The sequence below is a fragment of the Cygnus atratus genome, chromosome 6 (genome assembly GCF_013377495.2).
Source record: "Cygnus atratus isolate AKBS03 ecotype Queensland, Australia chromosome 6, CAtr_DNAZoo_HiC_assembly, whole genome shotgun sequence".
Lineage (NCBI taxonomy): Eukaryota > Metazoa > Chordata > Aves > Anseriformes > Anatidae > Cygnus > Cygnus atratus.
Genome location: NC_066367.1, coordinates 11,866,877 through 11,892,466, shown reverse-complemented (window position 1 = coordinate 11,892,466; position 25,590 = coordinate 11,866,877). Strand labels below are relative to the sequence as shown.

The 25,590-nt window shown below is 45.5% G+C and overlaps 1 protein-coding gene across 3 annotated transcripts in view; it reads left to right on the top strand.

The window, feature by feature from the left end:
- Nucleotides 1-25,590, top strand: part of SLX9 (SLX9 ribosome biogenesis factor) — a 54,811-nt gene extending 29,221 nt beyond the window's left edge. For all 3 annotated transcript variants that reach the window (XM_035570565.1, XM_035570556.2, XM_035570548.1), the window contains exons 3-6: nucleotides 11,646-11,714; nucleotides 16,302-16,455; nucleotides 22,479-22,547; nucleotides 24,939-25,590. In XM_035570565.1, the coding sequence (XP_035426458.1) occupies nucleotides 11,646-11,714; nucleotides 16,302-16,455; nucleotides 22,479-22,547; nucleotides 24,939-25,065 (419 nt within the window). In that variant the 3' untranslated portion in view covers nucleotides 25,066-25,590. The remainder of the gene's footprint in view (nucleotides 1-11,645; nucleotides 11,715-16,301; nucleotides 16,456-22,478; nucleotides 22,548-24,938) is intronic.

Genomic DNA, 25,590 nt, shown 5'->3' with positions numbered 1-25,590 from the left:
CCCACTTACTGTTGCTCTTGTGATGATTTTGTTTTTACCCTGAAGTTATGTATCTGCATTGTCTACTCAATTCAATTTCTGGCTGACGTTGTTGTGTTGCCTAGGAATGAAATTAAGTATTGATCAGTGTGCACTCAGCAGACAAATTAATTAATATATTAATTATGTATAACAATGTGCCATTCCAATAATGCTTGGTACCTAACAATTTAAGTAGTAGTGTGCATGTTCTGTTTGCTTTCATCTTAGTCTTTAACAGTTCTGAGTCCTTTTGTCAGTGATGGTCTGAGCATTGATAACTTGCTGGTGCTGTCATTTCTTGACATGTTCTTGCTTGTTGTTTTCTCCTGGCCATAAATTTCCAGGAGAAGCCCTATGCCACCCCACTGGTTACTGCTAAATCTTCTCATTTGCTGGAAGCCAAGCTGAAATACTTGTAGTTAATATCCCACCTTTTGGAGACCTGGTAAATGCCAACATCTCCTTTACTTGGATGGAGTGAGTAGCTTTCAGGGACTGACCTGACTGGGGAGCTGATCAGTTGTTTGCTGTAAGGTATCTTCCTCTGCCAGGTCTTTTGTTACAGAGTGTGCAGATAGATGGAACTTGTCTTCTTTGCCCCCTGGTGGCCTCCACTCTGCTCAGAGTCCTGTGCCTCCATTAGACCTACAGAGAGATTACAGACAGACATTGTGGATACAGGACTCAAGAAGCACAAATGGGGGGTAAAAAGTTTCTCTACTCTGATGTCTTGGTACCAGATCACACTGGATTCTGCCCATGAAAAATCTTTCAAAACCTCTGGTCGGAGAACTTCTTTAATATGAGCCATGTGCTTAATGTGAAACTGTGTCCCTGTGCTGGCTTAGCAAGTGCTACAAGCAGCATATAAAAATATCATGTAGCCTGAGTTTAGTGAACATGGTGGGAGGTACAGAGCTTTCCCTTTTGTGTCCCTCCCTTTTAATTACTGTGATCTCTCATGAGCTCAACCCAGTTTTATTATGAAGGTTTTAAAATGTTAGGGGGCTTAAATGTGAGGTTAGCCTATTATGTGGCTGTTTAAATCAGCACAGTTGTGGTATAGCAAGTGCTTGATGATGAGCTGCGAATATTCAGTTATTATAACTGGTCCGTCTCCCTCTCTGGGTACAGAGAGTAACCAGTCTTGGCCATCTGAACAAACCGGCCAGAAGTATTTTCAAATACTTAAGTTAAGCTTTCCTAGAATAGAGTGGGTGGGCTGTAGAGTTGTAAACCACTGTACTCATGGTATATCCCGCCCTGTATGGAGGGGGCTGACCTGTGACTTGACTTGTAGGGCATGAATGTTAGGAGAACATTTAGATTCAAAGCTTGGAAGTAGCCATACATGAAACCAAGCTTGTATGCTGCATGGAAAAGTGTGAAAGGGTTTGTCATTAGAAATACCATTTACACAATGGTTTGCTGTGTAATTTTCCCCCTTTGGAGAAATGCTGTTGATGTCTGTTAGAGCACAGAACTTTGTACAATGTGTTTTTTTTTTTAGTCTAGTAGTGTAGATATAGCATCTTCTGTCTGTTTAAGATGCCTGACAGAGTTGTGCTGCAGGATGTCCGGTTACTGTAGGAGAATCTTAAGGATGTTTTTTTTTTCTTAATAGAGTTGTTCCTGATCTGCATTTCTATTGGGGAAAAAAAATGCCTAAAACTTCATTTGCAAGCCTGAATTGTTTGTGAGGAATAGTCAAAGAAAATGAGGAAAAAGCCTTGAAATTGTTTTGTTTTGCAACATTGCATTTCCAAAACAAATGAGCTAAAGTAGAAAGCATCAAAACAAAAGGATTTTGATGAAGACAGTTTTGGAATCTCAGTTCATGTTTCCTTAAGTTCTGAGTTTGTTTGAATTTGGAATGTGGTAATTTGGAATGTGTACTCTATCCATGGGTTTTCCCAAGCCATGGAGAGAATTTGCTGCCTATCATTTTATGGGTTTTTTTGCAAAACCCATGCTGAGTTGCAGTATGCTTCTGCATGGAGAGCAGACAGCATTCAGCAGCCAGCCAAAGGACATTGTGCTTTACAGAAAATGCTGCCGACTGGATGCAAACTCTCACAGCCCAGGGATACCCGTGCTGTCGCTGTTACTCTTTGCCACATTTAAATGTATGGCTTGTTCTGACAGTCTTGGATTGCTGTGCACTCCTCTGGTAAATTCCTTGTGGGGAAAGGACAGAGCAGCTCTTTTGGCCTGTATGGAAATCTTAAGCTGCATGTTACTGGAGAAACAGCATCTCTTTGTACACCTTTATGTGTAGTTATGTAGAAATAGATGCAAAGGGAGGATTGAAGGTGCAGCCTTGAATCAAGTTTTGTGTATTTAGCTGTGCACAGTCCAAACGCTTCTTAAACTCTGACAGGCTACGTGCCATGACTACTTCCCTGGGGAGCCTGTTCCAGTGCACGACAACCCTCTCAGTGAAGAACCTCTTCCTGATATCCAGCCTGAACCTCCCCTGTCGCAGCCTGACACCATACCTTCAGGTCCTATCGCTGGTCACTAAAGAGAATGGATCGGCGCCTGCCCCTCCACTCCCCCTCGTGAGGAAGCTGTAGGCCGCAAAGATGGAGCAGGTCTGTGTGAGCTGAAGGTTCAAGTGTTTCCAATGCACCAAACTTTCATGTGGATTTTTCTTCTTTGCTTTTGATTGCAGACTCCCCTAGACAATGTCCATTTAGTTATCTAGTAGCTAATATACTGTTAAAAGACAAGCAAATTAAGGTAAATTAACTTTTTTTCTTACATTTTGCATAAATTACAAGCACTGGGTAAAATAAAATAGTGTACTGCTTTCAAATTGAGATCTTACAAGATCTAATACTGCAGAAGGTATTGAACTACTAATTTCTCAAACTCCTCAAAGGAGAATATAGTAAAACATAATCTTTTCAGTGGGAATGGAAATGATTTTTTGAGGAAAATCTCTTTAAAATACCAACCTGCGAGGCATTGTCAAAAAGCTTAGCAATATTTCACTATTCTGTCTTCCTTAGTAAGCCCTAAGGATGGAATTTCTCCATTGGTAAACATGAATCAATTTTGGTCTTGAAGCAAACCTCATTCCAGATATTTATTGCTGTCTAAGCTTTTATAGAAAATGCATTTTATTTGATCCTGCTGTTCCTCCTACTGCTCCCTATTCAAAGTACAGTACCAACGCAAATGTCTTTATATCTTTCTTTGTAGTTATATAAGCTTTTGTCCTCTGTGGATGGGGACTTGTTGGACTGTCCAGACTGTGGACTCCCTGGAGTTTGCTTTGGTCGTTCATGTTGGGGGTGCCCATGGTTTTTTACAAATCTTAAAAATACTTGGCTGCGGGAGGTAGGCAGCTGAGAATGACACCTCCCTGTGTTCCTGGTACCTTGTTTTCAGGTTGTGATGGCAAACCTATGAGTCATTGCCTTATGTATGCATGCTTGAAGGAATTCTGTTGCCAAGGTGACTTTTCAAATACTATTTTTGCAAGGGCAGGTCTTTTCTGAGAAGGGAGCCACAGATCTGTGCTCTTTCCTTCCTACACAAACTGAGGATGGGCTCACAAGAGACTGGACCTGTCTAGATCACACCGACCAGGGAAGGAGGGTCATGTTCTGCAGCAGAGCTGAGAGGCTCTGGCTCTAGGTTCTTCTAATGCTCTTTCTGTCTGGAAAACTAACTGGAAAACAAAACCCTGATACTCTGCATGATCAGGTGTTAAGGAGGTGGTCAGGTCTAACCTCCTTGGTTTGTTTTTGATCTTTCTTACTAGTTTTCCATGAATCTTTTAACTGTTTTATGATTCCACGTAGAGTTCAACAGAGAGATTCCCAGTACCTTGTAGCACTGCGTGGTCTGCCCTTGCTGCAAGCCTTTCTCAAAGGTCAGTGTTCATAAATGGGGATGTATTCTCTCTGTCTTTTCCCTAGACCTTCTACATATGACATAACACTTGCAGTGTTCATCACTACCTCTTCCTAGGGCTGACCTCCTTGTCTCTGTAGTCTTTTCACATTGAAGGTACTATGTTTGTCAGTCACCTTTGCACAATGAAAGTGTAAAAACAGAGGCCCCAGTATAAGTTTCTTTGTTCCCCTATATGCAATCTGGAAAATGATACAGATATTTTGAATTTATTCAACTAGAAGCATGGCATTTGAGAATGCATGCTAATAAGAGCTAAGGGCTTGAACTCTTGGATCTCTAGGGATGTTCTTAGAAACCATCTCTGCAGAGAAAAAGTGCCAGCTGCCTTGCTGAAGGGAACAGAATTTTATTTTTCTGCTGCATTTGAAGAAATGTCAGCTTGTACAAAACTTGAGAAAGAAATAGGCCAGAAGTGTCTGTGGCAGAGATGAGGATAGTAGTGTGGCAGTTATGAGCCCTAGTTTCCACTATGTGTGACCCAGGCTACAAATGCATGCACTGGTGTAGTGTTTCATGCCCCAAGCACCTGTGCTATTTCACAGAAATAACGTGTGCCAGAGGAGAGGAGGAGCAACTTGATAGGCTTCCACAGACAAGGCTGGGAATTGGCAGTGGAATAGGCACCGCAGATCTTAGGCCAGTGTCTTTCCAAGCAGGACCAGGAAGCAGGGATATTGGTATTCTCCCAAGGGGGTATACGTGCAGCTTGTTTGCAAAACTTGCACTAGGGCTGGGTGCAGTTACACTGAGAAGGCTGGCATCCTTGAGAAGGGAGGACCGCCCATGCGCTCAGTGACATCTCCCCACTTAGAGTCAGGACTTAAGGGCTTTGCATAACTCCATTGTCCCCTATGTCTGAATTACAACAGAGGAAGTTGCTTTACCTCTATCGTAATGTTCAATACTGCTGTACAAGTTCATCAGCTTTATAACCTGGAGTTGGCAGAGTTGTGCTGGTTTGTTTCTTATGGAGTATCTTGAGCAGATCAGACTCTCCTGAAGGAGAGGGAAGGAAATGTATGGTGGCCCCCCTGGTGCTGTCTGAAGCAGCCTTTGGCCTCAGCTCCAGTCTTGCACTTCATGAAGACTTGACTCTTAAGCTTCAGTGGTGATAAAGAAAGTGAACAAAGCCCAGCTGCTGCTTCTCTCTGTGGTGGCTGGGACCATTAAGTTGCCCTCAGAGGCAGGCCGGTGAGTTTTCTCTGCTTGTTGTAGCAGGCAGGAGGTTGAAGGAGGTTTCTTGGCTAAGTGTAGAAAAGCAGAGGCTCTGCTGCACACCTTTGACTCCTCGTGTGTGTGGTCTGAGACCTAGCCTTAGTGGTGGGAAGGACTGCTGAAATGGGAGCAGACCGGGGACTTCTGGAAAGCGGGTTGCCCAGGGAAGTGGTGGAGTCACTGTCCCTGGGGGTGTTTAAGGAAAGGTTGGACGTGGTGCTTAGGGACATGGTTTAGTGGGTGACATCGGTAGTAGGCACTGTGCTGGACTCTCTTAAGCAGTTCCCTGTCCTTCTTGAACTGAGGGACCCAGGACTGGACGCAGTATTCTAGATGTGGTCTCACCAGGGCAGAGTAGAGGGGGAGGAGAACCTCTCTCGGCCTACTAAGCACACCCCTTCTGATACACCCCAGGATGCCATTGGTCTTGGCCACAAGGGCACAGTGCTGGCTCATGGTCATCCTGCTGTCCACCAGGACCCCCAGGTTCCTCTCCCTTTCACTGCTCTCCAGTAGTTCAGTCCCCAGCTTATACTAGTGTCTGGGGGTGTTCTTGCCCAGCTGCAGGACTCTACACTTGCCCTCATTATATTCCATTAAGTTTCTCCCCACCCCATTCTCCAACCTGTCGAGGTCTCGCTGGATGGCAGCACAGCCTTCTGGCGTGTCAGCCACTCCTCCCAGTTGTGTGTCATCAGCAAACTTGCTGATGGTGCAGTCCATTCCCTCATCCAAGTAGTGGATGAATACATTGAACAGTACTGGTCCCAGGACAGACCCTTGGGGGGCTCCACTAGATACAGGCCTCCAACTCGACTCCGTCCCATTATCCACAACTCTCTGGCTTCTTTCCTTCAGCCTTTTCCTTCAGTTTACAGTCCACCTCACTACCGAAACGTCCAGACCACCCTTCCTCAGTTTAGCTGTGGAGATGCTGTGGGAGATGGTGTCAAATGCTTTACTGAAATCAAGATAGACCACGTCCACTGCCTTTCCATCATCTATCCACCTGGCTATGTCTTCATAAAAGGCAATCAGGTTGGTCAAGCACGACTTCCCATTGCTGAAGCCATGTTGACTGCCCCTAATGACCCTTTTATCCTTGATGTGGCTAGAGACAAGGCCAAGGATAAGTTGTCCATCACCTTACCAGGGATGGAGGTGAGGCTGACCTGTCTATAGTTACCTGTGTCCTCCTTGCCCTTTTTGAAGACCAGAGTGACGTCACTTGTATTGCTAACTGGAGATGAATCTTTTCAGAGGGAGGTTTGGCGTCCTTGCTGTAGCTGGTTGGAGTCTGGGAATGTTTACTAGGCCTTTTGGAGGCGTGACATCAATATGAGGACATTAGTCACCCTTGCTTGGGGTGCGAAGCGGGGTTTGGAACTAGGCTCTTTAAATAACCACGGGGTTCTGGAAGGATTGGGAATGCAGATAGTATTTGAAATAGGATGCCTTTCTCATTGGGGGAAGAAGGAAAGCTTGTGTGCTGGTGTAATGATAAAACATGATCAAAAATAATGTAGCTTGTTCTGGAATATAAAAAGCAGACACTGTATCCATGGTGAAACCTGTCCTGTCCCATTGAGGGCTATCATATGCTTTTCAGTATTGTTTTCCAAGACTACTGAGGGTGCCAGGACTTGGAGTCAGTAAAACCCAAGCACTCCCTGCCATGGTCTCTGTGCATTTTGTGCAGGCTACTAAGCTGTCTCTGGGGGCTTCTCTAAGAGCAAGGGGGCAAATAGCCAGAATATCAGCCCCCTGCCCCTGGCCTTCACAGAATCATTAAGATTGGAAAAGACCTCCAAGATCATCTGGTCCAACCATCCTCCTACTGCCATTGTCACACACTAAACCATGTCCCCATACCACCTCACGTCTAGGTCTCAGTAGTCCCATGTACCCTGGTCTCCTCAGACGCTTCTGGAGCAGTGCTTTCTGGAGGAGAAGCAGAACTTGAAGTCGCCTTGTTGGGAGCTGAGCTGCTGAATGGGATGAGGATGCCCAGGGAGTGCTGCCTCACTGCTGGGGAACATTTTGGCTGACTTTCTTCCTGGCTTGTGCTGTCTGTCAGTTTTCTTGCAGGAAAAAATTGAACACCTTCAGGCTTCTGCTTGGACTTCTGTCAGGTCACACCACGGTTGCTTTCCACCAGGAAACTGGGAGAAATGCAAGTGTTTTGCTGTTTCTCAGGCTCTTTCAGTGAAAAAGAATAACAGACAATTCACAAGTGACACTATGTAATTTTAAACAACCAACCCATCAAAAACCCAACAACAGAAAACCCACCCAGTCTTCCGCTTTTGGATGTACTCTTTACAAAATTTCTTCAGTGAATTTATTCAACAGCTGTAGGCATATGCTCATTTTTGCTGCTGTTAAACAACTGGGGCTGAAATTAACACATCTGTTGTTGTTTAACTTCAATTTATACTGTACCCTGTTTTGCCAAAATATTATGTTTCAAGCAGCAGCTGCCTCACTGTTACATATCACCAGAGTTCTGGGAATACTGCTTAATACTACATGCTATTTTTTAATAACTTACCAGAAGGGGAGTTGGTGCTTTGCTGTAGCTTTGTGAGGAAGGAGCAGATGCTTGTGTTGCAGAACCCTCTGTTATAGTGTGGTGTAGCACAGGTGCAATTTTGTCTGATATTTCTGCTCACAACTGAATCCTTGAACCGATGTGATTTCCAGGAACTGTTTCAATATGCCTGTGAAGCCCCTGTTTTCATCTTCTTTGTTGTGGACTGAAACTTGGAAAGTGAGACCCTATGGCTTAGAGAAACCTGTGGTATCATGCCTTAAACCCAGTCTTGTGTCTGTGCTTGTTGCAGGTTTGTTTCTGAATGCCTAGCAATGGTAAACTGGGAGTTTTTAAGGTAGGAGATGTATATATTTTTCGTGTAAATACCTTGACAGCAGTCCTTGAGAAACAAAATGGAAACAAACGAACAAAAACAACCCATAACTGTTCCTGAAATGAAGTTGTGCTGAAATAACCTGCTTCTCTGCCATGAAAGCAGGATCCTGAGAATTGCCAGGGATAGTATCAAACGTTTGATGTAGGAGGCAGAAAGATGTTGCTATTTTGATAATTTGTTTTTATTTAAGATGTTTTGTACTGTACAGATGGGAGGGAAGAAAAGCACATCCTCACTAAAAGGAATAATTGTCAAGTTACAGTCCGTGAATTACCCTCAGCTAATGTAAATGGTTTTGGTAACCTTCTTTTCCTGTGAAAAAAAATTCAAAGCCAAGCGTTGTTAAATTAGATGTAGAATGGGCTGGTGGGAGGGAGAGAACCCAAGCCCCTTGTATTTCATGGAAAAATAATTAAAATGGAGCTGCAGTCTGACTTTTGATCTCAGAGGTGCTTGCAAGCTAAATAAAAATAAAGACTACCTGGGGAGAGCCTGTGCTGTTAGTTAACTAACTGAATTCTGCCTCTTCTGACGGAAAAGTTCTCCAGTAAATTTTCAGCGGCTTTGGCATTCACCACTGCAACTGGAAGTTGCCAAACACAACTTGGCAACTTGCAACAACAGAAAAACCCCTTTTTGATGGGTGGGGAGGGATATACAAAGTGTAAATATCTGGAATATGCAGTGCTATTCTTTGTGGGCTTGGTGCGGAAGGGTAGGGGTTGGCCACTCCATGCGCTGCAGGAGGAGTAGTGCTGGTGACCTCTGCAGATACATGGGATGAATTGATGAAGTGGCACCTCACTCTTGTCACCTCCCCAGGTGGGGGCTGGATGCCTTTGTGGCATATGGGAGGCTGAAACCCTGACAAGTGTTCACAAGCAGCGCCTTCCAGCCAGAGAGCTGCTAGACATGTGTGCTTCCTTGGGAATAATCACCAATGGTAAGGCCTTTGAATTTGTGGAGCTGTCTTGGCCTGTGGGACCTTAATTGCTCTCTGACAGTTAATACGGCCTAGCTGTCATGGCTGATGTGGTTTTTAATGTGTCAGACAGCATCCAAAAACTCTGTCGTAATAAACACCCGAACACCATTCTGTCAAGACTAACACTGGTCCGTAAGATTTGTCCCCCATACTCCCTTAAAATTAGCCCCAAAACGCAGATATATTAGGCTGCTCACCTAGTCCACATCCCACGGACTGTGGAGGGATGCTCCCCTTCCCTGGCACTGCCCTGGAAATCTGCAGCTCAAGGCCCCAGTGCTGAGTGCTTGTCATTCTGCTTGTAGAGGTTGGGCTCCTGCCAAGAAAACAGCTTTTGTGTTTCCTTAAATATTCTGCTGCTGTTTGGGAAAAAAAAATAAATAAATATCTGAATTGATGTTATTACTAGAATTGGCCAGCTGGCTGAATTTTTTTCATTAACAAATCCCACTGGGCGCTGTTTTCCCAATGAAGTAAGGAGCATGTTTTCAGACAAGGGGGCAAATCTCCCCCCTGCTTTTGCTTCTGAAATCTGAAACTGCTCATATAGTTGGGATCCGCTAGAAATGCGGGGAGAAGGCTTCCAGTCTGAGCACCCGCTCAGACATCATTGGGATGTGTTTTGCTATTTACATTTTGGTTTCTTGTGATCCATTATTGTTTCCCTGGCAGTGAAATCACAGGAATTTGTGGTGATGGTGTGGGGGAATGACAGCTGGAAGTTGGTTACCGGGGACATGCGATTATGCCAGGAGACTGGTGCCATGTGCTCTCATTTGCCTGAATCTCTGCCACTGTGCACAGCATGGATCCTGGCTGGGGCAAGAAGTCAGGAGAACAGCTGCTTCAGGCATCATCTGGAATCTTGTCCTTTCGAGAAGATGAGCAGCAGACTGCAGTGGGATTGTTGACGTTTGTCTGTCCCTTGTCTGGATAGGGAGCCTGGTGGGCTGCATTCCCAGTTCAGACAATGCAGTGGGAGGGTAGGCTCAGGGGGGTCCCAGACACCACTAAATCACGAGAGGTGGGCAGTTAATCGTGATTTAAACTTACATAAGTCAGTTGTCGTAGCATCTGCTTTGAAGCCACAGTAAATGGATTTATGAAATTTACCCTTAAAATTATTAGATGAGCTTTTTAAATAACTGATCACTTCTAGATATGGTTTGTTTCTTGCTTCTTTGGTATATTAATTGCAGTAACATTTTTCTGGGACAAGAGGCAATGAAAGCAACAGCTTCATTCTCTGTGTCCTTTAGAAACTCAAATTCAACTTGTTGCTTTTGTTGCTGTCTTTATGTAAAAGTCCCCCCAACCTCATCAGGCTTGTTCTGATTTTCACACATTGAAATTATTAAGTTCTGATCCTGCTTTTGTTTAAATCATCCTGAAAGATTTGAAACTTCAGAGTTGTTGTCTTCAGTGAATTGTTTTCAGAGTTGTATTAAATTCCTTTATTCTTTTTGAATTCTGTTTGAAGGGGGAGAGAAAGGACACTTTTTTCTTTTCTAGGCTTAAGAATAGCCTAAGCTGAGAGGAGTAGTGTTTGGGGAGCTTATTCCTCTATTGGCATTCCTGTAGCAATATTCACAGGATGTTTCATGAGAAAAGTTGAATAAAGTCCTTTTTTTTTTTCCCTTCAAAACAAAAAAATAGGAAGGTAAGATAAAAATTTGTAGTGTCTGAAGTGCATCTCTATTAAGAACATTTGGGACTTGGTATTGAATATCAGCAATTAACTGCCGTTTTCCAAATAGCAAATTTAATGTGTAGTACGTGTTAGCCTTTTTCTAAGCTATTAATAACGGGCTGCTACTTAGGGATTCCACAGATCTGCATTTTTCAGACCATTTCCAGACCTCTGTCTGCCTGCCACTTGCAGTCTGGGCAGAAGCTGAGGATGGGCCAATTGCTTACGTGGATGCCCAGCAGCTGTGTCAGAAGGCCTTTCCTTCTGTCCCTGCATGCCTGCAGTCTGTATTACTTGTCTTCCTAGTTTTATCAGTATACATATTTTCAGACTGAAACTTGCTTTTTGCTTCCACTTCTGGAAACTGTAAGCGCTCTGAGTCTGTCCTCACTGGTTTATTAGATTTATCTTGGTTTAGCAATCTGTTGCTCATGCAGCCTCAAAAAGGAAATAAACCCAGACCTAACAGAGATCTGTGGCAACTTGTCTTGGTACATGGATGCCTGTGGAGTGATGAACGGTTGTGGCTAGCTTTCAGAAGGAGATGCCAGCTACTCAGGCCAGGTTCCTGTGGGAATGCAGAACATGAGGTGCAAAATTCTCATGAAAAGCCTTGAGCTACCAAAAAGCAGGGCCAATGCTTCTGATCTTGTTGCCTTCTTGTTTCGTAATTGACAGGGAGCCAATTTTGATTTGTTCAGCTCTGAGTTGAGATGTGATGTAAGTCTGTGGGCAGCCTGTCCAACATGTTGACACATCCAAAGGCGACAAAGGTTGAGCAAAAGATTACAGACTCTGCAGTACTGTCTTTGTGAAGTGTCCAGCAGAGAATTAGTGTGCAGAAGCCAAGCTCCATCTCATATCTCTTTTTTTCTAGGTTTAGAAGAAAAACCAATTCTTTCAAAAAAAGAAAAAATGAAGCTGAGGAAGGAAAGATGGCTACAGAGTAAGTACTCCTCCAAAGCACAGCTGTATGCGGGGACATCTCACAGGGTAATCCTGGGTAACCCTGATGTATTTTTCTGTAGATGGGGTGTGGGTGAAAGTGTTGGGTTGTGGCAAGACGAGGGTTGGGGGTCAGGGAGTCTGAACACTTCTCAGAAACCTTCAAGTCCGCTTCCCAGAATGTGGGATAAAAGTCCTTTTTTTTGTTTTTCCCGCTCTCCAAAGGGCATTTACACTGAAATTCAGTCTGTGTCCTTGTTTTTGATCTTTCTCCATGTGCAATGTGACTACTTAAAAGCCTTCAGCTATTTAAAGAAGACTTAGTGGATGGGATCCCCTGGAACAGTGTCCTTAGGGACAAAGGAGCTGAACAGAGCTGGCAACTCTTTAAGGATGTTTTTCATAGAGCACAAGAACTCTCAATTCCCCTGTGTAAGAAAGCAAGCAGGAAGGGCAGAAAAACAGGATGGGTGTGCAAGGACCTGCTGGTCAGACTGAGGGACAAGAAGGAAATGCACAGGCAGTGGAAGCAGGGACATGTGGCCTGGGAACATGTGGTACAGGGATGCTGTCCGGATGTGCAGGGATGGGATCAGGAAAGCCAAGGCACAGATGGAACTGAGCTTGGCAAGGGATGGAAAAAATAAGAAGAGATTCTTATAAGTACTTTGCTCAGAAAAGAAAGGCCAAGGAGAGTGTAACCCCTCTGATAAACAAGAAGGGAGAACTGGTAACAACAGACATGGAGAAGGCTGAGGTACTCAACAACTTCTTTGCCTCAGTCTTCACTGCCAGTCAGGCTTTCCACAACTCTTGTTTCCCTGAACCTGTAGGTGAGGGCTGAGGGAGCAAAGTCCCTCCTGCTGTAAGTGAAGAACATGTTCAAGACCACCTGATGAAACTGAACGAGTTTACAAGGCCTGATGACACACATCCCAGGGTCCTGAAGGAACTGTCTGATATAGCTGAAAAGCCCTCTCTCCATCATGTTTGAAAAGTCCTGGCAGTCAGGCAAAATCCCTGGTGACTAGAAAAAGGGAAATATCACTCCCATTTTAAAAAAGGGTAGAAAGGAGGGCCTGGGCAACTACAGACCAGTGAGCCTCCCCTCTGTGCCTGGCAAGATCATGGAAAAGATCCTCCTGGAAGCAATATCAAGGCACATACAAGACAAAGAGGTGATCTAAGACAGCCAGCATGGCTTCACCAAGGTGAATCATCTTTAAAGGTCAGGTCTTACCTTCTCTGTGCAGCTGTGTATGGGACCCACTTGCAGGTGCCAGTGGGAGCCAGGAGTCAGGGAACCTCATCCTGCAAGTTGGAGGTGGCCTTGTTTGGGGACCTTTTGAGAGGGTGTGGAAGAGGCTTGCTATTCCTCACCTGGTGGAGCAGGGAACATCACAGCTCTTCTCTCACTGGCATCTCTCTGCTGGCAGCAGAAGCAGCCTCTCCATGTCAGCTTCTGAGGTACTGCTGATGGGATGGGGAGTAGCAGAGGGATTCCTCTTGCCACCTGGAGCTGTTCCTGGGACAGGCTTTTCCCTTAACACCTTTCTGCCCAACAGAATTGCTGACAGACTGTGTTTGGTGTTGAGCAATGTGGCTTTCTGCTGCACCATATGCTCTCTGCTCCTGAGCTCTCACTGTGCTTTGAGCTTGAGTCCATCAACCTGTCATTGCACCAGTCACAGTGGAGGTGTCTCCCCTTACATTAAAAGATGGTAATTTAACACCATGACTGCTAAGGAAGCTTCTTCCCTATCATTAAACAACAAATTCCGTTCACAACTACAACCACCATTGTCCCTGTTGAGCAAAAAACATAGATGGCTGTGGCAGTCCTAACAGCTGGACTGCCACTTTGTTTTGGTGCTCTTAAAGTTCTCTGTTTGTGTGTATATCTGATACTGTTGGGGAAACATTGGAAGGGACTGCTGGAGCACAGCTGAGATGTTCCTGGCCTGATATCCTGTCTCTAACCGTGACCAGTACCAGATATTGTGGAGAAAAGTAAGCCCTCAGCAGTTTTCTGTGACACAGAATCAACAGTAGAAGGGGGTACATGGGACTCATGTCTTCTGCAAGAAAGAGGGCATGCTCCTGGAGCTAGGTGACAGCACTGCTCCCATAGTTCAGGTCAGTCACTTTGGAGGTGAGGAGAGCCTAAAAGCACACTTTCTACATTCTTTTAATCATGCCCTCCTGCTTATATGTCTGTCTTGCATAAGTCTTTCTCAAGATTATGTATGATGCTTTGGCCCTGCAATGGCCCCTTTTCTCCTCTCTTGGCTCTAAAATTACTAAACTGAGGGAAAACAACTGAAATGCGCTGGCTTTGCTTTTCAAAGAACACTAAGATAGAAAATTTCAGGTCAAACTACCTCTGTCTAAGAAGATACTAGTTATTAGCAGTGCTTCAGAGATACAGAAGTGCCTAAATTGTTGTCTGACTTCACTTCCTCGCTAAATCTGTGGCCAGTGTTCTCTAGCAAATGGTTTACTGAGGGTAAGAAATCCCTGAGATTTTTTTTTAAAAAAGGCAAATTTTAGTACCAGGTGTGCAGCTTTTTATTGAGGAAAAACTGAGAACAGCTGGAAAGAGCTTATATAAACATCAGTAAGAAAAACTGTTGTTATTAGCTGGCAGAACAAAATGAAATTATATTTCTAGGGATGGTGATTCTTTAATGAAGCTTGGCATTCTAACATTGTCACAACTGACTTTAAGGAGCTTCGATCAACTGAAACAGAAACTCATTGATTTTTATTTGATGCAGATAACTTAATACTTATTGTTGATTTTGCCATATTTGCTTGGCCTGCTCCCCTTATCCTCAAAAGGGAATACAGCTTTGACAGTTGAAGTTGTTATGATTAAATTCCTGTCGTAAATCTTTCCAAGAGTTTGTCTCTTCTTAACCCAGGGCTGCTTTCTTGACATTGGATGCCAGGACCCTGAGAACTAAATTTCAGTCCATTAGTGCAAATGGAAAACTTGGAAATTTTTCATTTCAATAAATCATCATAGGAGAGACTAGAGAGGGAAAAAAATTATGCAATGCTTCAGAGATTAGAAGTATGCACATTTCAGAATACATATATCGTATGGCTCCTCAGACACAGAAGATTTCATAGGAAAAGAATTTGGGATGTTTGTGCAGAATCAGGTGTCTGAAAATTTTGAGCACATACTGTTTATGAAAGCACTGAAGTAGTCAGCTTCATAAAGCCAGACCAAAAAAAGAAGTGATGCAGAACAGAAAGCTGTGTTCTTGGCAGGGATTGCTGTGAAGAGAAGCATTTACAATCCAGATTTGTCACAAACATCCATGTACAGCAAAAATTGCAGTTCATCAAAAACTGTTGTTCTTCAACTGAAACAGCTTAGCTGGGGGGCAAATGAGACAAAAATACTGAAGGAACAAGCAGCTAGCGAGTGAATTTGAGTTCATCTTTCTTGAATGTAGGCAGCTGGGTTAGACCCAGAATCCTAAGTGGCATCTTGCCTGTGCTCTGTAGACTGGCTGCTTTCATGTTTCCACCAAAAATACTTCTGCTGATTTAGTCCTGCTTCTGTGGCCACATTGTGTTCGAAGCCCTTGGCCTTCCTGTGTCTGTGCTTGGCTGTGTAACTGCTGTTACTGCACTCCATCTTGTCCAAATGAGGAGTTTGCAGCTTAGCGTAGAGGCTCATCCTTGCAATATGTTCCTGTTGTGTTTGTCTGATTCAGAGGAAGATGGATGTGGTAAAGGAAGAACAGTGCTGACAAACTGGCTGCCTTGAGTCAGAAGGGTATGGTTTGCTGTGAGCAGTGCAGTGTGTGTTTGTCCAAGGCCATAAGCAGAGGCCTGTGCTTCTGGTGTGGCCTCCCTTGGGTGCACATGAAGGAAGTAGGATTTCTCCATTGTGTCCCCCACAGCACCAGCCACATGGTTGTCAAGGCAGTGCAGTGGGTTTCCAGTTCCAGTGGCATGAGGAAAAGGAGGTTGTGCATCCTGCTGAACTCTGGCTGGTTTTGGTGATGCTGCCAAGGGGAGTTGGGGACAGATGGGGACATCCTGCAGCTCAGCTGGAGGTTTGTCACAGTGCTGGGCTTCTGTGGGCTTTCTTGGAGGAGAACATGTTCTGCTGGGGCTTGCAAGGAGGACTGCTGGTTCCATAAGGCTTGTGCAGCTGCAGGACCAATTTCTACACCAGGGAGCCTGAAGGACTGGGGCAGGAGCCTGCAGCCTTCTGTGCCCAGCTCCCTTGGTTCAGAAGGGAGACATCTGTAACATGCTGGATCCTTATGTGCACACAGCCTTGATCAGAGCTGCTGCAAGGAGATTAGTAAGCGTGGTTACAAGGAAAAGCCAGTTGCCTCTGTGCCTACCCCTGGGTACCATGCTTTTCCAAGGGCCCAGTTTATCCAGTGTATGCCTGCTTAAGCTCTACCATGAGCCAAGAAGGTGAGACCTTGACTTGCCCAATCCTAAATGAACAACTGAAATTAAATACTTCTCCCTTGTCTACTGTATGCCTGTGTGAGGAGATCGTGGTTTGAAAAACATTTCTGCTTACCTGAATAACGTCTTATTTCTGATTCAGAAATAGAAAGTGTGAAGCTAGCCAAGCAGAAGCAAAAAGCTGAAGCAAAACGGAAGGCAACACCTGTTGTGGGAGACATGCAGCCATTGATGGAAGCCCTACCTGAGCTCTCTGACCTGACCGCAGGTGTCAGGGACAGGAAGCCACCCAAGAGGTATGTGTCTTGGAATGGGCTGTGTATTTCTCTTTTTCCTCCAGGATAAAGTGGCCTTCAGCTCAGCTTGTAGCTATTGGCACTGCAAGCTTGATGTCCAGTTAGGAGAACAGGAGCTCGTTCTCAACTACGTTTCACCCTTTTCCATGAAATCATTTTCTACAAGAAGCTTAAATGTGTCTGTGGTTTTATTCGGGTAGGCAGCTGAGTTCCAACACGGCCGCTCTCTCTCTCCCCCTCCTCAAAGGGAAAGGGGGAGAAAATATGATGCAAAGGGCTCAAGGGTACAGATAAAGATGGGGAGATCGCTCAACAATTATCATGACAGGCAAAACAGAATCAGAGTAGGGAGATAGTAAGATTTATTGCCTATTAACTAACAAGCTAGAGAAGTGAGAAACAAAGGAAAGAAACCGAAAACGCCTTCCCCCCATCCACCCTCTTCCACTTCCTCCCCTCGAGTGGCGCAGGGGACCAGGGAATGGGGGTTGCGGTCAGTCTATAGCGCTTCTTCTCTGCTGCTCCTTCTCGGTCACTCACTTCCCCTGCTCCAATGTGGGGTCCCTCCCACAGGATGCCGTCCTTCCCGAACCGATTCTGCATGGGCTTTCCACAGGCAGCAGCTCTTCAAGAATATGCTCTCACAGAGGTGCAAACAACATCGCTTATTGGCCTGGCTCTGGCCAGCGGCGGGGCCTTTATCTGACATGGCGCAGCTTCTGGATTCTTCTCGCAGAAGCCACCCCCTATAGCTCCCCACTACCAAAACCTTGCCATGTAAACCCACTACACTTCTAAATCCACAGTTAAGAGAGGACCTGTATTGCTCAGATGAGACTTGGCGTGAGACAGGCTGGGAGAAGTGGGATGTTCTGGGAGTTGCAGGACTGACACACAAGTGTCAAGAATGTAATGCTGCTTAGCCCACCTGTGAATTTGCACTTGAGGTGTGTTTTTTGTAATGAAAATTGTTCCCAAGATCACTTTCAGCAAATGGTGTGTGATGCTTCATCATCTAGGAGGTTATATCTGTACCGTTCAAAGGGGATTAATTCTTGTTTTGCAAGTGGTGAAGATGGGGATGATGGCTTACCCAAATTCACAGAGCTGTGGTGTGACAGAGGAGAGCAGATCTGGAGGGTTAGGATTCAAAGCACAATGCTGCCTGCTAGGTTTGTTGGCTTCCTTCCTGCCTGAGCCTCTGGCTGTGTGGCAGCCTGGCATTCTGTCCTTTCAGACCTTCAGGCTTCCTCCTGAAGCAGTTCAAGCCCTCTGAGCAGAGCTTTACTCCCTGGCCAGACTCTGTTCACCCTGTTGGCTTGGAATGTGATTTTGGGTGAGAGCAGAAAGATGTTTTTTCTTTTCCCTTTGCTGTACTGAAAGTGAAGAGCTGTTTCTGACCCTCTGACAATAATACTTCAACCATCCCAGCCAGGCTTAGGGTACATTCTGATTGCCCTTGTGTTTTTTCCTTTTCAAAGGAAACGCAGTGCTCTGCCTGGCTCTTCAGTCTGTGCTGCAACTACTTTTGCAACCCCCAGTGCAGAATAAAAGCTCTACATGATGCACAACTGCTCACACCTCTTCTCCAGTTGCTCGCTATGGGTTGGAACTAGAGACTTGTTTTGACCATAATAAGCAAGCATTTGGATTAGAGAACAGCCAAGTATAAAGCTGCCTGGCAGAGCACCCTCTTATTTGGTTGAAGATCAAGGCTGGAACTACCATGAAACCTCGTGTGATTTGCTGGATTCCCCAGAAATGAACTCTGACCCAGATGGGATGCCCAGCTACAGAGCATGGCTGAGTTGGCAGTTCTCTGTTCTTCTGGAAAGTTACCCCTCAGACAAACAGCAACTAAGTACCTTGCATCTAAGCATGGGAAAATATTTTCTTCCTTAACTTGGCTCCTAATTGTTTGAATAACTTTTTTTTTTTTTTAAACAGCCCTTTAGTCAGTCTGTCCTCTCTTTCAGTGGGAATAAGTAGCAGAAGTACACACACAGTACCTCAAAGCACTGAGAGTTGGTTGAGTGGAGTTCTGGGCCAGGGCTTAATCTGAGCATAAGCAGGTGGGTTTGCCCTCTTTCTGTGATAATGTGCCACAACCATATGTAGCATCTTACTCCAGGTTGTGTTCAGGAGCTATTCGCCCTCATCATTGCCTCCCAGCCCTCTTGGAGGCTGAGTCCCAGCTATCTGGGGAAATGGCTTGCGGAAACTATGTACAGGGGAAGTAAAACAGGTAGGTTACTTCCTCTGAGGATTGCTTTTCCCATTACAAATATATATATGTATAGTCTACTGTATATATAATTTACTACTTTAATCTCAAAAGATAGAGTAGAACTCAAAAAGGCTCAGAGAAGGCTGACAAGGATGGTTATGAAGGGTCTGGCACAGCTTTTGCACCAAGGGGTCACTTAGTGAGCTGGGAGTCCTCAGCCTGGACAGGAGTTGGAGACAAAAAGGCTTGGGAATGTAATAGTCTATAAAATCAAGTGTTATGTGGTTAGGAAATAGTTTGTCTTCTCCGTTATGAGAAATAAAGGACATCAAACAAAGCTAGCAAATTGCAGATTCAGTGCAAACAGAAGGAGGCTCTCTTGTGCTGCACCGTTCCTAGCTGAGGGATATTGTGACTATGGGAAACCTGTGGGTTCAGGTGAAACCTACAAATCCAGTCAGAGAGTGCTGTGGAGGGTTACTGCATGTATATACACAGCAACTGGCTCAAAGTCTCTGAGCTGTGAATGCTGGTGAGGATGTGGCCATACACTTTCCCTGTTCTTACCCCTCCCTGGCCATCTGCTGCAGAATTCAAGGCAGAGTACTGGCCAAAACAGTCCTTTCAGCTGACTCACTACAATCACTCCTCTGTTCTGTAATACATTTTGTGGCAAAAGATGTGTGGTACTCATGGAAGATTTCTGTTGCCTTGCACAGATCTGTAGCTCGATGTCCTCGGAGAAGCACTGATGGTTATGTTTCTCTCCAAACCCAGATCTTATTGTGTGAGCATGGCAGCCCCCTCTCTTGTTGGAAGCCTGAGCTCATGCTACACTGCTGTGATACCTAGAAAGCCCAGTGGGGCTGTGGCACAGGAGGGTAGAGAAGTCCTGCTTTGGCTGAGAATTTGGAATTGGTCAGCACTATCCGCAGGTGGCACAGCAGATGTGGGAGCTCGGCTTCGACTGGTGTCATGCAGATTGCCTGTGATGTGTTAGCCAAAAAGCAGTCCCCCTTGGTAGAGGCATGAAGGATCTACGGTGCTCTTTTTCCATGGAAGCAGTCTGTTTGCTGGCTTGTGGTTTCCAGTACTGCATGAGGATGTGTGCACTAAAGTGTTTGAAATAGTCAGAGAAAGCTTTTATAGGATTTGAATCATTACATAAATGGAGGGTAATACTCTGGTGATTTGTCAGCGTTATTAATAAAAGATTAGATTCTCCAGGAGTTTGATCTCCTGCTGGGTAAGAGAGCATTACAGTGAGATTTTATTCAGTTTTATAATGGATGAAGGCAAGGAAGTGTAGTGAAACAGGGCTAGCATTCGCAGTCCAAGTGAGCAGGCAGCATGTTGGTGGTTTGGTAGGGGAAGGTCAGGCAACAACCTTTCAAACGTGTCAGACCAGTGGGGCAGAGCTGTTGCACAGCACCGAAAAGCCTTCAGAAGCACTGAGCCCTTTAAAATAGTGGAGTGGCTAAAAGCAAAAGTGGGCTGGTGCACCCTAATGCGGGCCCAGCTCTCCTGGTACGCTGCAGAGGCATGTGTCCCTCTGAGGCACATGATCTTGAAGGGCCTTGTGATGTACTTGAGAAAGGCTTTTATTCACTCGTCCTCACTTTCTGCAGAGCTGCTCGTCTTTGAAGGGCCTGCCATGGCAAATTGGTGGTGCATACAGAGTCTGCAAGCCCCTGCTCTGGTGACCATGGATTGCCATCCAATTTCTGAAGGGACTTCTCTCTGCTTCCATGAGCAAGCCAGGCAAACTGGGACTGTGACCAGGAAACTGTTCCTGTGCCAAGTAGTTAATGAATGTGAGGAGAGCAGAGATGCTTCCTGCTTTTTCTGTGTCTTGCAATACCAGTGGATGCAGCAGCATGATGAGAGCTGTTTGTCTGCTCCTGCTGATCGCAGTTCCTCATGTGCTGTCAGGTCTGTTGTGTAACACCAGCAGTGCCAGGGTGACCTTGAGAGGGACTGCAGGGTATGCGAGCAGTGTGTGGACATTGATCTGCTTGGCTTCCGTTTCCTTTGCAGGCTGTGTGCTGCGGAGGCTGGCTGATGTGCATTAACCATGTTTGGGTTTGTCTGGTTTGTCAGAGAGGTTTGGCACTGGGGCACACCATCCTGGGATGGAGGGAAATCAGATGTGATTGGGGCAGTGGTGAGAGCAGCCCTCATCAGCTTGAGTGCACCAGGATCCCCCATGAGGAAGAATGAAATGAGCCAGGATTGAGAGAGGGAAAGATGAGGAGGAGGAGCAGGAACTGATCAGATGGGGAGGGATGATGAAATGGAGGGGCATGGGACAGGTGGTGAGGAGGAAAGGGAGAACGGGAAAATAGCAGAATAAAAGAATGGAGGGTAGAAGGTCAGAGGGGAAAACAGAAGGGGACTTTTTTTTTTTCCCCAATACACACTCTCAGAGGTGACAGCAGGGAGAGTCAGGTAGTCCTGCTGTGGCCAGGCTGGGAGCCTGGCGCATAGATTTAGTGTGGGGTCAGGCTCCTGCCTTTTGGTTTATTTTCACTGTGTTGCCCAAGGCTTTATGTCATGTGATCCTTTGGTAGGAGCAGCCGTGGGCTCTGATACTGCAGCAACCAGTGCCTTGTGCTGTCCCTTACTAGTTCTCATCTTCAGTCAGATCCCTCTTTCCCCTTCAAGGTCCTGATTTTCTCTGAACTCGGAGCACCTGCATGCAGAAGCTCTGCTCATCAGCTGCCACCATGCCATTGCTGTTCTAGTTCAGTGGCTTTTTTTTTCTTCCTGCTCTCTAGTTTTCCCACAGCTTTCCTTCCTTGTGCATTTCAAGTCCCAAAAGCAGCCCCTGCCCTTCCTGCGCGTCCCTTGCTTGGGCTCAGCAGTTGTCTTTATTATAAATCTCTATTGCTGCTTGGCATTAGGCATCACATGCTTTCAGCACCAGTGCAGAATGGGATTACACCTCTGGTCTCCTTGGACTTTGCCCAGGAATAGGAAATGGGTGCAGAGAGTGCAGATCTGTGCTTGCCGCTGTACCTCAGCTGCACATCATCCTGTGTTCCTGAGAATGAATTGGTTGTCTAGTAATTTTATGGGGTTTATAGGGCCTATATTTGATTGCAAAAGAGAAGGCTCTGTTGTGCTTTCCCTTCAGCTAATCTGTTTGCAGCTAACTTATATCCTCACCAAAGGTTTGCCAGTATGTGTTCGCAGGGAGAAAGGAATACTGACTGCTATTCTTAAAATATAACTGATGCCTTATATACCAGTGGTCCCACTGCAGGACTGGTCAGTAGCAAGGTTGGCAGCTTCCTATTCTTGCTGAGTAACCATGGCGCTGCCTATAAACTACGTGTGCAAATGCTAGAGCTCTGCAGTGTTAGCAAGGAACACAAGATGTGCAGGGGTAACGTATGACTGGTGGGGAGGGGAAGTTCAGTGGGATCTTCTCTCTTAGCAACAGTATTGGTTTGACCTGGAAGTTACAGATAAGCAGAAATCAGGCATCCAGGCATGGTCATCTAATGACCCATTCTAGAACTAAGTAATCCGATTTTTCTTTAGTTCGTTTACCTCCTGCATGTTCAGTCATGACTCCAGGGCTGTCATCAGTGTGTGGCGGAAGGAGTCTATATTTCCATTACTGTCTGGCTGTGGAAATAATTGCCTTTCAGGACAATTTCCATACAGGACAATTACCTGTACTTTCTGGGAAGGCAGATGCAGAGTCACTGGATTCCTTCCAGCTCCTCAGCAATTGATAAATTATCTCTCCTCTGTAGCACTTACTCACTTGTGTTGCTTCTCTCCACAGGCACGTAAAGGCAAAGTCAGAACCAGTGGACTTCTGTCTGATGAAACAAGCTCAGAAACACAGGCTTTTGTAAGTACTCAGTTATCAGATGTCCAGTCTTCCTGCTCAGCATCGCAGAATGGTTGAGTTTGGCAGGGACCTCTGGAGGTGCTCTAGTCCACCCCTCTGCTCAAGCAGGGTCACCTACAGCCAGTTGCTGAGGACCACGTCCCACTGGGTTTTCAGTATCTCCAAGGATGAAGATCACAAAACCTCTCTGTGCAAACAGTTCCAGTGTTTCAGTCTTAACACACCTGAAGGCCCTAGAACTGGTGGCAGCTTTGAATCTCCTCTTTACATAGTGCAGGCTATTTGCAGGTGTCCTTCCGTTTCAGTTCTACCAGACTCAGTCAGTTCTGGATGGTTTCAGTCCATTTGCACTTCTGTTTCATATAACATCTAAGAGAGCACAGGAAGCTGCACTTGCTCCTTAAAGAATTCATTTTTCCTGTCGTATTGAAAAGAAGGACCTGGTTTGGGCCTTCTGTGTAAGATCTCTGGGCTTTCAGGACAAACCCACACCAACTGTTTCTACTGGCCACAGTTGTCTTGATTTTTGGCTGTACCAAGCAACAATGCACATGCTCTGTCCCTCTGTGTGGCACAGACAATGTGGTTATCAACCAGGAGGTACATCCCTTTTCTCAGCTTGCTGAACTGGGGCTGCAACACTCAGCTGTGGCTCTGTCTCTTAAGACACTAGGCCCGTGTAGTTTTAGCTGATACACTTCTGGAAAGCCTTGAGCAGTCGTGTAGGTGAGGAGCTCTTGAATGTCTGCAGTCGGCTTACAGCTGCTCTGCTGGAACACCTCTGGAATGTCAACTTAAAAGCCTTACATCCCTTACGGGGACAGCTGTGCATTGGCATCTGCCAGTTTCTTATGAAATGAAGCACTCAATTACTTTTGAGTAATTCCTGGACTTTGCTAAGAGTCTAGCAATTCCTTTTTCCTCTGTATAATCTATTGGATATTTTATACCAACACCAGGCATCAAGAACTTCATTGTCCCTCAGCGCAGCTCTCCTGGAGCTAGACCCTGTGATCTGAGAGTGTTTGCTTTCTGTGATGCCTTCTTCTGCTGTTTCCGTCAGTTCTGGGCCATTCCACTTCACACTGGGGCTGAGAACAGTCAGTCTGCAGATCCCAGCATTACTCTTCAGCACTCTGTGAACATCCTTTTCTGCCTGAAACTCCCTAGTATCTGTGCCGCAATGCCTTTTTTGCTCAGTTCTGCCTTTCTGGATGAGTCCTTCATTGGCTTATTGCAGAAGCTGAAGGGTCATGGCCTGGAGTGCCACCAGCATCCTTTTGTGGTGGAGATCATGGGTAAAGAACACTCCTTGGGGGAGGGACTTGTGAATAGATCCAAATAGGCAACTCCACCACCATCTTTCTTATCAACAAGCTGATGTGAGATTGCCTGCCTGCCTCTGTCTTTCCCTCTGTACAAAACTGGACAGATGCAGTCAGTACTGGCATGTATACTACCTTGGTGGTCTGGGAAGTCTGTGGTTCTTGGGAGGGAAAAAGTTTGGAGGAAGATCTTGAGCTTTATTATCTAGGACTTTAGTTAGGACTGGAGGAAGCCTCCCCACATTGCCCTGGCTGCCAAAACCCGAGCTTCAGGTTTGACTTCTCTCTGTGTTCCTCCTTGAGGGGTAGGACCAACATTGAAGGGGAAGGGGCTGTAGTAGGGAGGAAATGAGTTACTACACGCTGCAAACTGAAGAGCATTCTGCTGATTGCAACTACCACAAAGAACACGGAAATGTGTCTGGCTGGGGTTTGGAGAGCCATGGAGTCTGGGGGAGACGGGGAGGCCGCAATGGATGTGACTTATATGAAAATATATATTTTTTTAATTTTATACTACTCCTGCTTTGTTCTTTTTCCTCCCTGCTTGTTTACTTTTTAAAACAAGATCATTTTCAGAGCAAACAGCTGTGATTAAGTGTTACAGAAAGGTAATTCTGTCATGGTGTCTAAGGAGTGTTGCTTGTAGGATTACCAAGCCTCTATGTTGAGCAATAAACAGTCAGTAGATGAGCTCTCAAGTGCAGAATCTGCTTCTGTGCTCATGCACTCTGAAGTAGTTTTCATTCTGTGTGGATTTACCAGATACCCACAATCTCTTTTTCCTGATTTACTAGCGAAAAGCTATGAAAAATTTCCGAGTGATGAGGGACACTAATATGATAGTTTCTGACTGTGACATGAGATTGAGCCGCTGGCTCTCACAGAGCTAGCAGCAATTTGAGCATTGTCCTTGGGTAATTTATGTCTATTTCTTGCATCATTTCTTTCTGAGGTTTACACTGAGGGCAATTCTGTCTGTATAGAAACCCACTGCTTTATGAGCTTTTTCCTTCTCAGTTCCTTTTGCATGAACCAATTGTGTGTTTTTTTTTTCTCTCCTCAGAGAGGAGGAAGTGGCATGGTTTCATGAGGTCATTGCAAATCCCACGTACAAAGCCAACCCCCTCATGGCCATCAGTGAGCATCTCTCCAAGAGGCTGAGGCAGGAAGAGGAAGGTAAACCCCTCTAGGGCATCAGCTGGGACCAAATGTGCAGCTGGAGCTGGTGCAAGGGCTCCAGGCCACAAACGAGCACACATCACTAACATGACCTCTCAGCCATGTCAGTCCTCAGAAAAGAGTCCAGCATATTCTTAAACCCAACAGTCCTGTTTTCTGTCTGCAGGAATAATGCAGTTCTCTCCTGACAGTGGCGGCTGCTCCTTGGCAAGCAGCCTGCAGAGAGCAGGGTGTTCTGTGTGATCTTTGTGCAGACATTAAGCTCCCTGTGAAGTGTCTTAACACCTCTTCTCTTCTTGTGAGCAGGCACAATTTCTTAACTTGTGCCAGTGGCAACGTATCTGCATTTTCTTCCCTCCCAATCCTTGCTGACAACTATGAAAAGAAGTTCACTGCCATTCTTTCGTGATTGTTTAAGAACCCAAGCCCTGAGGCCCAGAAGGTTGTTGTAGATCTGTGTAAGGACTGATGCTGCTGTTCAGAGACGTTGTTTTATGTGAAGAATTTAGCTTTGGAATAAATGCATTCACACAGTA